Here is a 17,533-nt window from a genome sequence, read left to right on the forward strand (position 1 = left end):
ATTGGAAGAAGAAGAAAGCAACAACTTTACCCAAGAGTAGATACGAGCCCCGTGGTCCTCAGTAGGCCTAAACGACAAAGAAGAAGAAGAATTCATAGTTTTGGTAGTCAAATTAATAACTAAATAATCAAATATTAGGATGTGGTACTTCTTAACCGAAACTGTATATTACAGGCTTAAACCAGGAGCCTAGTCAGGTGGGGGTTACTGGGGGTGTTCCCCCTGCATGGAATTTAACAAAACAAAATAAACAGAAACTGACAAACAAGTGAAAGGCGACTCAACAGGGTGGCTCTTTTGAACATTCACAGACGTAATTGTGAAAACAACAGATCTCTTGAATCTGTTTTCTAAGAAGCCTTGGAAGTTGGATTTTAGATTATAATCTGAACATACTATTTGCTGTAAAACTGTTGACCTTGATCATATTTTTCTTGCTCTGTGTTTTAATGTAAGATTTTGTAGTGTACTGCAATCTGAATATCAACATAATTCACTTGTATCAGTGTCCTTATAATGACTCATAATTTTGCAGTGTTCTCCCTAGGACCTTTTTAATGGACACACCCAGCCATTTTTACAGACCGCCCAGCTAACATAAACTAGATATGTGCTAGTTACATAATATTAATACATATTTGAATTGTTGGGTGCTCCAAATTAAAATGTAGGCCTAAATACTGTAAAACTCATAATTTAAATGATAAATCTTCATTATTGTCAGCATAACTAATAATAATTTCATGTGACTATTTCTAGCCGGGTGCAGCCCTTGTAAGCCAGACCCTCCGATAAGGGTGGGCGGCATCAGCCATGTGTAGGTAACTGCGGGTTTGTGGTGGAAGATAGTGCTATGTGTGGTGTGTGAGTTGCAGAGATGTTGGGGACAGCACAACCCAGTCCCCAAGCCAAGGGAATTAACAGCTTAAGGTTAAAATCTCTGAGCCAGCCAGGAATCGAACCTGGGACCCCTGCAATCAAAGGCCAGCACGCTAACCATTTAGCCATGGAGCTGGACGTCAGCATAACTGCATCAGTTAGATCAGACTTTAAATATTTAGCTAGACTATCACGTAGTGTCATGCACGAGCGTTGTCTGGATTGGTGTGGAATTGCAAGCAAATACTCTGTTTCGCATAATGTCACAAACCCGTAGGTCATTCCATAGCAACAGAGCGGTTAACCCCAGTGCTATGTGATTATGAACGAGAAGTAGAACACTAGAAATTCAAAATTGGGATAACACTAAAATAGTTCAACTGGGCGAGTTGGCCGCACACTTAAGGGCGCGCAGCTGTGAGCTTGCATCCGGGAGATAGTGGGTTCGAACCCCACTGTCAGCAGCCCTGAAAATGGTTTTCTGTGGTTTCCCCTTTTCATACCAGGTAAATGCTGGGGCTGTACCTTAATCAAGGCCATGGTTGATTCCTTCCCGCTTCTAACCCTTCCCTGTACCTTCATCGCCAAATGACCTATCTGTGTCAGTGCAACGTATAGCAAATTGTAAAAAAAAATAGAGAGAGAGGGAGAAGGTTGGAAGAGGGTCAGTTTGTTAGCCTAACACCTACTGAATCTCCACATATATTTGAAAGCAAACTATTGGCGAGTTAACCAAAGTTCAGGCCTGAACATGGGTGCTAGATGGTATCCAATCCTAGAGTTCTTCAGAGTGAATTGGAGGATCAAGCTTGGCTTGGAGGAATGTGTGTGAGGTATATTGTGAAACTGGGACGTCCCAGAAGAATACGAGAAGATTTACTCAACGTATTACACACCATGTATGACATATGAGGTGGGCACGTGGGCACAACAAAAAAAAGCATGATAAAATTAGAATCCAAGCAGCTGATATGAAATTGCTTAGAGGAATAACTGGGAAGATGCAAAGGAATAAAATCAGAAAAATAGGAATCGGAGAGAATTGGATTCCCTAAACTGCAAGACAGGATAAAGACAACGTAAGCTGAAATGATATGGACACATGATGAGAATGGAAGAGGAAAGAGTTCCAAAGCGATTACCCGGTACTTATGGAGAAGATAATAGAAGGAAGACAACAGGCAATGCCCGGGAAGAGGTGGACGGGTAAGGTGAAGGAGAGTATTGAAAAGTGAGGAAAGAAATATTGGACAGAGGTAGGAAGGGAGTGGTGGAGAGATAGAAAATTGTGGGGAACCATGATTCACAACCCGACCCAGAAGACTGGAAACGGAAAATGAAGAAGAAGAAGAAGAAGAAGAGTAGGAAGATCACTGCTGGGAGTTTTATATGTACTGGGAACACACTCCATGGGGAGAACCACTCTTATACTCTCTCCTCTACTAACAAAGTCTCTACCTATTTCTGTTCTATCAACATGTTGTTACCTGGTAAGTTACTATTTACCACGTTTGCTTAATACATATATCTGACTAGACTATTTTCCATAAGTTTTGAGTGAGAAAATAATGGAATAGGAACTTGCGACAACTAACTAGATTTTTAAGTTCAGATTTTGAAATTCATACTCAAAATATAGTTACTTCATAGCTTGGATATCAAATGGCAGGAATAGGAGTTTTATAAATACTATTATTGGAGGCACTGGGAACCATGGCAGCTTAAGTGGCTGCTATAAGAGTTATTCAAAAAGGATTACATGGAAGATTGTATTCTAAAACCAATTCAGTATTGTACAAATTTTCTCATCTAGAGTAGAACCTCTGTTAACCTGAACAAACGGGGGAGGGTCCAGATAACCAAAATTTTGTACAATAATTATTAAATTTTTTTTAGAGGTTAGGAAATCTTTTTAGATGTTTTCAGTGGAAGTTAACAAAGAGAATACATAAACAATGTTAGGCCTACTAGTGCATTCATAAAAGAGCTAAAACAAGGGGAGTTAGCAATAGAGAGGGCAGGAAACAGACAAGATATCAGTCAACAAATTCTGTAACTCATCCCCTCTGTCATAACACAACAAACATTGTTTATTTTATTTACTTTAACCTAATTTTCTTTACTGTTTTTCTTTCTTTATTTATTTTTTCTGGTCTTTTTGGATAAGAGAGGTTCTACTGTATAAAAATGTCATGTAAATAATTTGGAGACAGTAGGCTATTGATACTTTTTCCAAAACTCAAATTTCCGTCCAGCTGCTTGAGCAACACAAGATGTGCGTAAGATGTTGAAAAATGAGTTGTCTGTAAACTTTCTTCAAATTAACTTGATTATTTCTAGGGTGGCTGGAACAACTACTGCTCTTTTTGGACTTTTGAACAGGGATTTAATCCGCAATCTTGGGATATGGTGGTTGACACTCCTAACCCACAGCGCGAAATGCTACATATGATTAAAAGAATTATAGGTGTATATTTTATACTAGAATTACCCTCCAAATGACTGTTAGTATAATATGTTGTATTTACAAATGAAAAATACTTATTAAAATGATGTTGTAAGCAGTCTGATCGGAATGTTAATTTGGAAAAACTTTCAAGAACAACCTTATAAATATCTCCAAAATTATTTGCATGCAATTCCAAATGAAGTTAATGATAATACATAATACAGTGAAATTTAGGAACACTCTATGAATAATATGCAACTCTTTTAATCAGTCCATTTTTTAAATTGTTAATGCAGTTTGAGTTAGTGAGGTGGCAGTAACACTTAAATCATTTTGGCTCCCAGAACCTCATTTTACCTCGCCCTTTGTCTAGGAGACAATGCAGTACAGATAAAACACTCAAAATATCACTTTGTTTAGTTTCAAAAATAATTATCAATATTAAATTTCATTTTTTAAATAATCATGTGTAAAATTATCACTTTAGATAACTAACATATATTAACTTAATTTTTATCATACTGGAAAGTAACATCTCCTGAAACAGGTTTCCTATTTTTTTTCCCACTGAATTATCCATGTACGGAACACAAGCTTCATATGTAGCAGAAACGAAAAAAATGAATTCTAATTTGAATGTCCTATAAGGTAATCCAACCAAAAAGTGAATAAACATGCATCGATGTCCAGTATTGGACTTCATTGCAGAAAATCTACACCAGCCAATATCCTGGACCATTCTCTGCACTGACAACATCAGGCTAGCCACCAAAAACAAACTTGATCTCCAGTGATTTGCAACTCAAGGAGAAAATCAAATACTGATATTCATAAAAAATCTGAGCAACTGATCTGCTGTGAGTGACACAGTTTAAATATCTTAGCATCGCCAATTTATTCAAGAGGTCAATGGAAGTATTAACACAACCTGAATAAAATGATGGACAATGACAGTCATCACCTGCAGTCATCAAATGAAAGACCATCTGAAATCAAAGAACTATCGCAAAGTACAACTTACCCAAGACAATCTTGTCAAGGCGGATGTTTCAAGTTGCATCAAAACTACTAAAACAACATTCTTCTTGTACAGATCACTGTTCCAATTGCCTCCCATCCAACATCAAAAAGGTACAACTCTACAAGACCGCCTGACTCCTATTTTATAGCTCAGAGACATGGTCCCTCACGAAGCTAGAACAAAAATGCTTGGCAGTCTTCGAAAACAAGGTGCTGCAACAGATTTACAGTTGTGAGTTCATCAGAAGAATGTGGAAAATGTGAAGAAACAAAAATATCTGCATAAGATATGGCAGACCAAGCATCAGTAGCATAATTCATTGCAGAGGGCTGCAGTGGATCGGACTTGCAGAGCAGATGTCTGACAACACATCAGTGAAGAGGATGTGGGAAGGCAGACTGGTGAAGAATCAGAAGATGGTGGCATTACCAGCTGATAGAAGATCTGAGAGCTAGTGGGAGGACTGGTGTTTGGTGGTTACTGCCGTAAGATAAAGACAGATGGTGAGCTGTAGTGAGGTTGTCCAGAAGTCACCCTGGCTGATGACACCAAGGGGTAAGAAAGGGAAAAAAACCCCTACCTTTTCTAAAATTAATTTTTTCGATTTCTGGCTTCTGGTTATATTTTCTGAAACTTTTAATGTAATACATACTTCAAGAGGTCTTACTTGTATATCATGAAAAGTATATTTAACAATAGTCAAAGCCATTTAAAAGAGAAACTTACAAATATAATACAGTATATAGAACAATAGTTAAAACCATTTAAAAGAGAAACTTACAAATAGAATACAGTTTATTAACAATAACACGTAAGACACATTCAAATTACAAGATTAAAACAGTTTATGAAATAAATTTCCCATTCCCATAAGCATGAGAAAGGAATGGAGGGATAAACCACTCCCAGAACAAAAAAGAAGCATCTAATATATTCTAATTACAGTACTTATACAAAATGATTTAAGAAAGGTTACTATCTGGCACAAAAGTAAATGACCATGGAGAAAACAACTGGTTTTCAGAGTACAGTATTTAGTTCTGCCAATTAAACCAATCGTGCAATTTAACGAAGTGTAATCATGCCAATTTGTTAAGACAAGCTCATCTCATAGTGCTACACTGCACATAGTTTGAATCTTAACACATAGATATCTCTTGTATATATTCTGAAATGAAATAACTCACACTTCACGTATCCTGGTTGAACTGTTCATTTGTGGTGTCTTAATAACATTCTTTTAAACCTCAGTTGCTATCATGAGATAGAAATATTATAGTCCATGGATGAAGATGAGATAATAAAATCGCCTAGCTACAGATGCCAAAATAGTGTATAGAGATAATTCTGAAGATATTGATATTAGTACCAAGGGGAAAGAAAGTGATATAAATGAAGATATGCCAGGCCCTTCTAAGCACATCCACATTAAAATACAAAGTAAACCAAGTGATTGGAACTGGACAAAAACTGATGACCAAGACTCCATTATTGTATTTAAACATTTATCGGGTGTAGTTTAGTTTGGTTTGTTTTATTTTACCTGGCAAGATTGAGGCCTTCAGGCCTTCTCTTCCATCTAACCAGGTGCTGAAATAACCAATATTTCATTGTATTACTTACAATAATTAGATTTAAATTAATAATAATACAAGAATGGTAAGATTACATTAAGATGAAATAAACTAGATATAATAAAAGGATAAATTCTTAAAACTAATATCCTACACGTAAAAAAAAAAAAAGGAGGTAGTACATAAAATTTTATTTGAAAAAAATATCGGGTAAGATTTTAGACTCTCCACTACCAGGACATCCATAACAATAGAATGGTTGTGAGTAGCATCATCAAGTTTACAGATGATCCTTACTGGTGCATAAAATGTTGTCTCCAAAGTGCTTCCTTGAAAGTGTGAATAGCGCTTAACCCCCTAATACTTTCAGGAAGGAGGTTCCACTCACGGCAGGCAATTACTGTGAATGATTTATCGTAGATGGCAGTTCTATGAGTAGGTAAAGCAAGGATGGAATTATTAGCAGATCTGGTGTTAAGACTGTGATAAGAAGATAGGTATATGAAATATGAAGTAAAGTAAAATTGCAGTGAGGAATGAAAGATTTTATGGAGTGCGACTGATTTCTAGTTGGGGCCAAGATAGGTGGTTATATGAAGGAATTACTGAGCAGTATCCTGACGGCCCATAAGAGACACTTATATTATATTATATAATTTTATTGAAATAAATTTCAGTCAGGCATAGTAAAAAGTAGTGGATCGCAGAATAGCTGAGACCGGAAGTTCATGGAGACATCAAGTCGCGGGATATTGCACGATACTTCCTTGGGACCATGAGAAAGGCTTAGCGTCACCAGAAGTTAGCACATCTCGGCACATGTAGAAGATGTTGGCCAAAAGGAGCAGTCAGCCAATGAGAACATGTGGATGTGGCAAATATGGAGTCTGGATCGCGTGGAATTAAAATCCCAGGTTAACCAACATGGACAATTGCATGAAGAAGATATCGCTATAAAGGAATCAGTTCTGTTAGTTGACGGATTTCCACAGGTCGGAAAGTGTAATATAATCAGGAATATGCTATAGAAATAATCTGAGTAATTTGATGTCATTTGGAGTGTGGTTTATGGTGTGTTTTAATTAATATTGTCATTGTGAATGGCAAGCACGCTGATTGGTTGCTCTTTTAAACATGCGGAATCCCATAGCTGCAACGGTGTTAGCCACGCTTCTCCAACGTCCCAAGCTTTGGGGAGCATCACTCTGATTAAGTGAATTGCCGGGAGTGAACGTTGTTCGGTATTGCTCTGATACTTGTGCGTGAATGTCGCCACGTGGATAGATATATATAACAGTGTATGGTTTTATGACCGAGAAACAGTGCTTTTAGTGGTGAAGTTTACTGAATTAACTGGTGCAGTATTAAATTGCTGATTTTATTATGGCGCAAGGTTTTACTCCAGATAAATAGACGGTGATAATAGCCGCAGACTGGAAAGTGAAGGAGGAATGCTCAGCTGTATTGCATTTTCGTGTCGGTCGCGTTTCGTGAAGAACTTTCGAAACGTACCGCAAGCCGCTCTAACTAACTGTATTGTTTAATTTCAGGTGCGTTTGTTTGTCAGTAATGTTGGCTTAGTTCACAGCTAACAAGGGTTTGTTCAGCACGTGCAAAATCGAGCAGTGAAGAAACATTCACCCAAAGTCTTCTGTGTTGCAGTGTACAGGAACTTTCATCCAGAAGATGGCACCGCCCATAGAAGAAAGAAGACTGTTTCCATGTGTTAAAGCAGTGATCACCATGGAGTAGAAAACCACAATGGCAGGGATGTGAGCCGTTGCCAATGTCCAGAGAGTCGTCCAAGATAAGACGCATGTTTTTCTTTAAATTAGAAGGCATGTTATATGAATTATGTTTAAATACTAGTGAAGTTTAGTGTAGGGATTTTTCTTTAACATAAATTTTTGCCTGACGGCATGTGTTTATTTTACGTTTGTGATGTTGTAAATACGAATAAAAGAGGAGTGCATGATTTCTATATTTTTATTTTACTTTACGATTAGTTAGATGGGATAATGAGGGAGTTGTTAGGATTTATTTTGTTGTGTCATTATGTCATTATTAGTGTCATTAGCTTAGTATTATTCCAATTTTCTTGTATATTAGAGATAGGAGGATTAGATTGACAAGATCATCCACTTTCCGAGTTAAACACTTGCTACGTTGAGAGTAAATTCAATTTAATTTAATTTTGGACATTTAGAAAGTTAGTAACAGTTAGATTGCATGACGCATGTTATTTCAGAAGGTGATATGTGTGGAGCGGTATCGCAACATTGAATGAGAAAGGAGTCTTCCAATGTAGGTTGGAAACTGTTTCGCACAATGATCTGTATGGGAATCGTATCTGGATTCATAATGGGAAAGGCTGATGAGATTGTAAGAAATATAAGAGGTTTTAAAGCATGCTGATTTATGAAGTTGATTATGCAGGCTGATTGCATGCCTGATAAAGTGAAAAGAATGATGTGCAGTGAATATGGCCATGCTATTGTATTCTGAGAGAATATTGAGAATCAGAATTGACGGGAAATTGATGCCAGACCAGTAAGTCTGATGTGTGTGATAAATTATTGTAGCATGCTAGTTAATCAACTTTCAGGTTGAGATTAAGGCTGAAAATGCCCATAAATAAAGGGTGAAACATGTCCCTATAATTTTATTTAATTCATTATCATTTTTATGTATAAATAAACTTTAATATTTTATTTGACATACCACTTAGTCGAGCAGCTCGTCTCCTTTCTCCCAAGTCTTCCCAGTCCAAACTTTGCAACATTTTTGTAGCGCTACTCTTTTGTCGGAAATCACCCAGAACAAATCGGGCTGCTTTTCTTTGGGCTTTTTCCAGTTCTTGAATCAAGTAATCCTGGTGAGGGTTCCATACACTGGAACCATACTCTAGTTGGGGTCTTACCAGAGACTTATATACCCTCTCCTTTACATCCTTACTACAACCCCTAAATACCCACATAACCATGTACAGAGATCTGTACCCTTTATTTACAATCATATTTATGCGATTACCCCAATGAAGATCTTTCCTTATATTAAGACCTACACTAGGTATTTACAATGATCCCCAAAGGAACTTTCACTCCATCAATGCAGTAATTAAAATTGAGAGGACCTTTCCTATTTGTGAAACTCACAACCTGACTTTTAACCCCGTTTATCATCATACCATTGCCTACTGTCCATATCACAACATTATCGAGGTCATTTTGCCTTTGCTCACTATCTTGTAACTTATTTATTACTCTGTACAGAATAACATCATCTGCAAAAAGCCTTATCTCTGATTCCACTTCTTTACACATATCATTGATATATATAAGAAAACGTAAAGTTCCAATAATACTGCCTTGAGAAATTCCCCTCTTAATTATTACAGGGACAGATAAAGCTTCGCCTACTCTAATTCTCTGAGTTCTATTTTCTAGTAACATAGCCACCCATTCATTCACTACTATTTTGTCAAGTCCAATTGCACTCATTTTTGCCAGTAGTCTCCCAGGATCTACCCTATCAAATGCCTTAGAACCAAGCTCGATAGCTGCAGTCGCTTAAGTGCAGCCAGTATTCAGTAATCGGGAGATGGTGGGCTCGAGCCCCACTGTCGGCAGCCCTGAAGATGGTTTTCCATGGTTTCCCATTTTCACACCAGGCAAATGCCGGGGCTGTACCTTAATTAAGGCCACGGCTGCTTCCTTCCAATTCCTAGGCCTTTCCTATCCCATCGTCGCCGTAGACATATCTGTGTCAGTGTGACGTAAAGCAAATAGCAAAAAATAATATCGCAAAAAAATGCCTTAGAGAGGTCAATCGCGATACAGTCCAATTGACCTCCTGAATCTAAGATATCTGATATATCTTGCTGGAATCCTACAAGTTGAGCTTCAGTGGAATAACCTTTCCTAAACCCAAACTGCCTTCTATCAAACCAGTTATTAATTTTGCAAACATGTCTAATATAATCAGAAAGAATGCCTTCCCAAAGATTACATGCAATGCATGTCAAACTGACTGGCCTGTAATTTTCAGCTTTATGTCTATCACCCTTTCCTGTATACACAGGGTCTACCATAGCAACTCTCCATTCATTTGGTATAGCTCTTTCATACAAACAATAATCCAGTTACTTCAGATATGGTACTATATCCCAACCCATTCTCTTTAGTATATCCCCCGAAACCTTATCAATTCCAGCTGCTTTTCTAGTTTTCAACTTTTGTATCTTACTGTAAATGTCATTGTTGTCATAGGTAAATTTTATTACTTCTTTAGCATTAGTCACCTCCTCTATCTGGACATTATCCTTGTAACCAACAATCTTTACATACTGCTGACTGAATACTTCTGCCTTTTGAAGATCCTCGCATGCACACTCCCTTGTTCATTAATGATTCTTTGAATATCCTTCTTGGAACTTGTTTCTGCCTTAAAGTACCTACTCTTCCATTTTTCACTAAAATTTGTATGACCACCAATTACGCTTGCCATCATGTTATCCTTAGCTGACTTCTTTGCTAGATTCGATTTCCTAGTAAGTTCCTTCAATTTCTCCTTACTTCCACAGCCATTTCTAACTCTATTTCTTTCCAGCCTACACCTGCTTCTTAGTCTCTTTACTTCTCTGTTATAATATAGTGAATCTTTAGCATTCTTTACCACCTTTAAATGTACAAAACTATTTTTACATTCCTCAACAACTGCTTTAAGCCCATCCCAGAGTCTGTTTACATTTTAATTTACCATTTTCCACTGATCATAGTTACTTTTTAAAGACTCTCTCATGCCTGTTTTATCAGCCATATGGTACTGCCTAATAGTCCTAATTTTAATATCTTCCTTTCTTTCATACTTATTTCTAACTACTACAAAAACAACTTCGTGATCACTAATACCATCTATTACTTCAGTTTCTCTATAGAGCTCATCTGGTTTTACCAGCACCACATCCAGAATATTCTTTCCTCTAGTTTGTTCCATCACTTTCACTCTGTCATCAAATGTGAGTTTTGTTTTCAGGGGAAAATGACACGTCAGCCATTTCCCAAATTGTCTCGAAGGAAATTTGCTCCTGGTGAACTCATACACACGGTTGTGAGTGGACCCATGAAGGTCGAATCAAATGGTCATGCCAGGTACTTTGTTACATTCATCAATGACTACACGTTGCAGAAGAGCGAAGTACTTGATGAATTCCAGGCCTTCAAAACCATGATTAAGATGCAGTTTGACAAGAAGATAAAGTTCCTGGAATCTGATAATGGAATGGAGTACGTCAACAAGCAGTTTCACGACTTACTGAAGAGCTCTGGTATTAAGCGTTGATTGACGGTCCCAAACAATCCCGAGCGGAAAAAACGCACCTTAGTTGAAATGGCTCAGTGTCTGCTGATATAGTCTGACCTCCCACCTTCGTTCTGGGCAGAAGCAGTATCAACTGCAAATTATGTCAGGAATTGCTGCCCAACAGCTCTATTGGATGGAATTACCCCCTTTGAAGCATGGATGGTAGAAAAACTAGATGTGGGGAAACTTTCACGAATTTGGTTCATTGGTCTACTGTTTAAATCGAACCAAGAGCAAAGGCAAGTTTGATCCACATGTGTGAAAGGGCATCCTCCTGGGCTTTGCTGCAGGTCCCAAGGCCTTCAGAATATGGATCTCTGAGGAACGTCGAGTGGAGATTTCATGTGACGTCCAGTTCCTGAAAGAACTTCCAAAGGTGGATGGTCGTTGTTATGAAGAATTCTACCCAGGACAGATGACAGATATTGTGGAGACTGTTGAGGAGAGAACAGAAGAACATCTGTAGACAGTAAAAACATTTGACGTTGTGGTGAAGAGGGATGACTATCAACTTTCAAGTTCATCAAGGTGATATACAACCGAACTTGACTGATTCAGAAGACAAACCAGATTTCTTGGGCTGCGATATGGATCCACTTCCAGATGAAGTTGCAAAGTCAGTGAAGCACAAGGCAGGTAGACCTAAGAAGCCAACCAAGGAAGCACCAGGTTACTGAAGAGGAAGTTGGAGATAATCCAGATGCCACGTGCATAGTGGAAGTTCCCAATAAGTCCGCTATCTGTGGGCCCATATCCTATTAATAAGGTTTAGAGTTGTGAGGTGAAACACGATACTCGTTAATCTAACGTATGGCTTTATTGTGCACAGAGCAGAAGATTAACACAAAGAATATATCTCAACAGTTCATTTCGTGCAACCTGCGCTGATTGGCTGATTTTATGTTAGCATGTTTCTAACTTCTCTGCTACGCCATTTAACATGATTCCAAGTCATTTCACAAGATATTTAAATCTGACATTATTGGGTTAATGCCCATAATGTTAGAATGATGGATGAGCATTTTCTTTTGTGGCAGCTAATACAACTCTTTTCCCTCTTAATTTGACCATTCTTTCTTAAACCATCCCCTTTATGCAGCTTTGGAATGATGGATAATTTTTACCTCTAAAAATACCAATATAATGGTATTGTGGTGAATAAAAACAAATAAATTCAAACACTATGTGGCAGCCTGTCTTTGTAGCACTTACAATCATTGACAATGTCTCACTTGGTCCTTTTTGCAAGGGTGAGTTAAACTATACTATGTTAGGATGTGAAATTTATTGTTATTACAGTTTGCAGGAGAGGATGAAATCAAGAATACTGATTTACTGCCTGAACCAGGTGGTTCCTGGGCAGCTTTAATGGAAGAAGAACTGAAAATGTTTGTCTTTGAGACTGAGGCTGCAGTTACTTTTTTTAAGAAGAGACTACACTTCATCTTGTTTACAAAAGTAAACCTTCTCATTAGTGTGTTTTAACCTTTCACACTATCAAATTTATTACAGTTGCTAATATTGTGTATTAATTTATAAGTTTTTCGTATTCCATAATAAAAAGAAAATACACAAGAACCTTGTTTATCCGGCCCTTCTCAAGGTGGATGAATGGTGTATCCAGACCCTTTTCTTCTCACATGAAAATATTTTAGTAATATCTGGTTTGAAATGAACAGAGGAGTACAGCAAGGCAGAGTACTTCGTCACCCCTCTTATTTATCACTGTCACGGATGCCATAATAAAGGCTCTAAAAAAGAAGGAGCAGCAGGACTTGCAAGCCTTCATCTTTGCAGACGACGTGGTGATCTGGGGTGAAACCGAAAATGATGTGGAGAAAAAGCTGCAGAAATGGAGTCAAGAATTTAAGAGGTATGATCTAAATGTTAACAAGGCTAAGATGGTGGTGAGGGGAGATGACACACCACAAATCAGAATAAATGACACCAAACTGGACAGTATTCCAATGTTTAAGTACTTGAGTAGTATAGTATCAAAAGACAACCTTGCAAAGTATGAGGTGGACAGTCGAATTAGCAAGGCAATTCAATTTTACCACCAAGTAAGACAAGTGCTGTGGGATAAACAAGTACCATTAAAAGCAAAGATGACATTATATAAATCATATTATACACCCATCCTCATGTAGAGCTTGGAAACTACCACGTTAATGGCACAAGACAGATCAAAACTCCAAGCTGCAGAAATGAAGACCAGGAAGGACAACAAGTTCAGGAATGAAAAAGTCCTAAGAGGAGGTGGAAATAGGAGACTCCCTACTACAGAGGATTCAGAAAGCAAGACTGAAGTGGTTTGGCCATGTAAGAAGGATGAGTGCTAGCAGGACTGCAAGAAGAAAATATGAAAGAGAAAGGAAAAAGACCGGTGGACAGACCCAGAAGTAAATGGACAGATCTGGTGAAGAAAGATGTTGAGGAGAGAGGACAAGATTGGGAGAAGGTTATGAGAGACCAGTGGTTCGTGGACAGACAAAGATGTAGAGGGCTCGTACACCATACCCAGTCAACTGGAGATGGTCAACAATGATGATGATAATGATGATGATGATGAATATCTGAAGCTATCTCTTCTCAGTTTCAACCCAGTTAATTTATAACTGTTAGCTTCTCCAGTCTGCTGAAACTAATTTTAAGTAATAAATTTATAAACTGCCTGAAAAATAAAAACACATGTTTATAGTATTATAACTTAAAAGTATCTTGGTTCGAACCTCACTGTCGGCAGCCGTGAAGATGGTTTTCCGTGGTTTCCCATGTTCACACGTGGCAAATACCGGGGCTGTAACTTAATTAAGGCCACGGCCGCTTCCTTTCCATCACCATAAGACCTATCTGTGTCGGTGGAATGTAAAGCAGATTGTAAAAAAAAAAAGTTTCTTTTTTCAGGTATAATACTGTTATCATATGTTTTAACTTTTCAGGTTGTTTATAAGTATAGTGAAACCTCCTTGTTACGGTAACACATTTTTCCGCTTAGCAAGTCGTAAATTCAAAGTTCCAATTCTCATCGTATTGAATCTACGAGGGGGTACCCAAAAAAAAGGAATTATTTTTTTTAAAGGTATATCTTTTCAAATTTTTTTACAAAACAACCTCATCCCCTTCAAAATACTCTCCATTACAACTAATACATTTGTCCCACCAATGCTTCCACTGTTCGAAACATTTTTTGCAGTCCAATGGCTAACAGCTCCTCCCTCATTTTCTTCTTGACTTCTTCAATGTTGTCAAGTTGGTATCCTTTCATGCCCCTTTTCATGCGTGGAAATAAGAAAAAGTGGCACAGAGCCAGGTCAGGTGAGTAAGGTGCATGGGGCAGTGGCACCATGCCATTTTTAGCCAAAAACTGTCCAATAGAGTTGGCTGCGTGCGCAGGTGCATTGTCGTAGTGGAAGAACCAGACCCTATCTGCCACAAATCTGGTCTTTTTTGATGAACACTATTGCGCAATCTTCTTAAAACTTCCAAATGAAAGGTTTGATTGACGGTCTGACCTCAGGAAACAAACTCTGAATGAACTGTGCCCTTAGCATCAAAAAAAGCAAATCAGCATTGGTTTGATTTGACTTGACGACATTTTTTGGACGGGGTGACAATGACTTCCTCCATTGGCTTGACTGTTGCTTTGTTTCTGAGTCGTAACCATAGCACCATGACTCTTTACCAGAATTGACCTTTGACAGAAAATCTGGATCAGTTTCAAGCTATTGTTTCAAAACACGACATGTTTCAACTTAACGTTCTTTTTTATTGTCAGTCAGAACCCGAGGAACAAACTTAGCAGCAACCCTTTTCATTCCCAAATCTTCCGTTAAAAATCGCTGAACCAAGCTCCAAGGTAACCCATTAATCTCTGACAGTTGATCAATTGTCTGTCAACGGTTGAGAGCCACAAGCTCTCGAATTTTTCAACATTTTCGTCAATTCAGGCAGTTAATGGATGTCCAGAATGAGGTTTGTCATCAATCAACATGTCACCATTTTTAAACCGAGCAAACCACTCATTCACTTGAGTTTTTCCCATAGCGTCATCTTTGTAATCTGTTTTCAACGTTAAAACAGTTTCAGCAGCATTTTTACGAGTAGAAAACAAAATTTCACAGCTGCACATTGTTCACTTAAACTTGCCATCATAAAAAATGAAACAAGAACAAAACAGCGCTAGCAAAAATAATCACTGCACATGAAAAGAACAAGACAGGTCAACGGCACAGGCGGCCCTGAACTGGTAATGAGTTGCACTATATGCCTAGAGGCAGAAATGCGTACTACACAAACTTCGCCCACAGCAGTGTTATTCTGGTTATTTTTGGGTACCCCTTCGGATATAAAAATAACTCGCGTATCCCGTCACAAATTTTCGCTATTACCGCATAGTACTATCACATTATTCCTAGCCCCGAAAATCTTTTTTGACATCCCTTGTGAAAGAAACATGATTTCCAACTCAGGTAATAGCCGTCGCCACAGTTGCGTGACAACGGGAAAAGGCCTTGAATTCCTGAACTTCACAGGATAAATTGCACTTTCGGGAAGCAAGCCATTAGCCTCAGGAATGTTCAATTTTGCTTGCCGGTTAGCAGCGAGATTGCTGAAAAACAGTGAGACTGTTTGTATTTGCATTTTGCATTCTATTCAGAAGTTAGAAATTTATTTTTTGTTGAATGGTACAGTAAAGTGAAGCGAATATTTGTCACATAATATGGTAGCCTATATCTGGATTAGGAAAATAATCATGTGAAACTGACTAGTGTGGTGATATTTGTCATGTGATAGCGTAGTTATGAATACAGACAAAGTCGTGAAACTCCTTACTAATGAACACAAAATTAAAATCTGTCAGAAAGTGAATTGGGTCCGCATCTTTAAGCGTCGCAAATGTTGAACTCGCACCTTTGAGTTTCATCTCGATCACTCGAGTTGGACAAAGTTTTTTCGACTTCAAAATAGCGCCCGAAGCAATTACTCCTGATCGCGCATGGTCGAATGTAACCTCCAATTCATTGTGTAAGTGTGTGACCAGAAAATAGTGCTTAATAACCCACTGCTCCAAAATAAAGGCTTCTACTAACAACATTTGTTTTAGAAAGTGTGGCCTGCAATAATACTTCCGATACTTTTATTGGCCTTGGTGCACATATTTTCAAGTGTGTTGTCTGACGTTTATTACACCTTTCAGTACACTTGTTATTTTATAAGCCCCAGTGGAAAAGATTTTCATATTTGTTCTCTCGTGTTTTTTCACACCTTTTAATACTTTCCCCTAATCTTTAGAAATTGTGGATATAATTTTCACTGTATTCATGGATACACGATGTAAAATGCCCTCGTGTCGGAAAAAATCATATCTAGTTTTTCCATATCCCTGTTGGATAGTTTTTATTTGTATATTCAGTAGTATATTTGTATATTTGTATTTTCTCACTGAACACGTTCTTTTTCCTTGTCCCCTGCAGAAACGTCTTAACGAGGCTTTACTGTACAGTATGTTACTCAAAATTAGTTTTGTCAGACTGAAAATCCTTTAAAAAAAATAAAAATAAAGGGGATATGTGCATTCTTTGAATCTTATCTATGAAACTGCTACATTGTTATGATGTTACTTCAGGTATTGCAGAGATTTGCTGGACCCATATTTCAAGCTACCATACTCTTGAAAGGCCAGTGTGGGTCTGTCTCTTACAGATATAAGAAGCTGTATTGTTCCTCTGTGCATGTGTGGAGGGTGGCAGCTACTGAATGGTATTGAAGTGACAGACAAAGGAGTTGGAGGCATTAAACAGAATATTCCTGGTTGCTCGGGTGTTGAATAGGTTATGCAGCTTGTATTCATCTATTAGTTCATTTCTGAATTATCCATATTTTCATTAATCCGGATCACCTTCGGTCCCCCCCTCCTAGTCCAGATAAACTATTTTCTTGTGTATGTTATGAAATATTCATAATTTTCTTTCCTGATAATGATTTGTGAAATTCAAAAGAAAAATACTTTCCTCTTCCATTAATGGAGCACATCATTCAATAACTTGATGAGCTACTAAAATTATAATTTACTTGAATCTGATTTCATTCCCTGAAATTACTGCCAGAAAATATATAAACTTTAAACAGACTAATGGTGATAATTATTGAGCTATACTAGATTATATATTTAGGAGGAGTATGATAAAGACACTTTTCTTCTGATGAACACAAATAAGGTTATCTCATATTCAAACTATTGCTATA

General features: G+C 37.7%; 1 protein-coding gene across 1 annotated transcript in view; it reads left to right on the top strand.

The window, feature by feature from the left end:
• LOC136883315 (protein Smaug homolog 1) overlaps positions 1–7,752 on the top strand; it is a 327,858-nt gene extending 320,106 nt beyond the window's left edge. Inside the window, exon 13 of the mRNA XM_067155554.2 lies at positions 7,586–7,752. Coding sequence (XP_067011655.2) covers positions 7,586–7,675 — 90 coding nt within the window. The 3' untranslated portion in view covers positions 7,676–7,752. The remainder of the gene's footprint in view (positions 1–7,585) is intronic.
• Positions 7,753–17,533: the final 9,781 nt, after the last annotated feature.

The sequence above is a fragment of the Anabrus simplex genome, chromosome 11 (assembly GCF_040414725.1).
Source record: "Anabrus simplex isolate iqAnaSimp1 chromosome 11, ASM4041472v1, whole genome shotgun sequence".
NCBI lineage: Eukaryota > Metazoa > Arthropoda > Insecta > Orthoptera > Tettigoniidae > Anabrus > Anabrus simplex.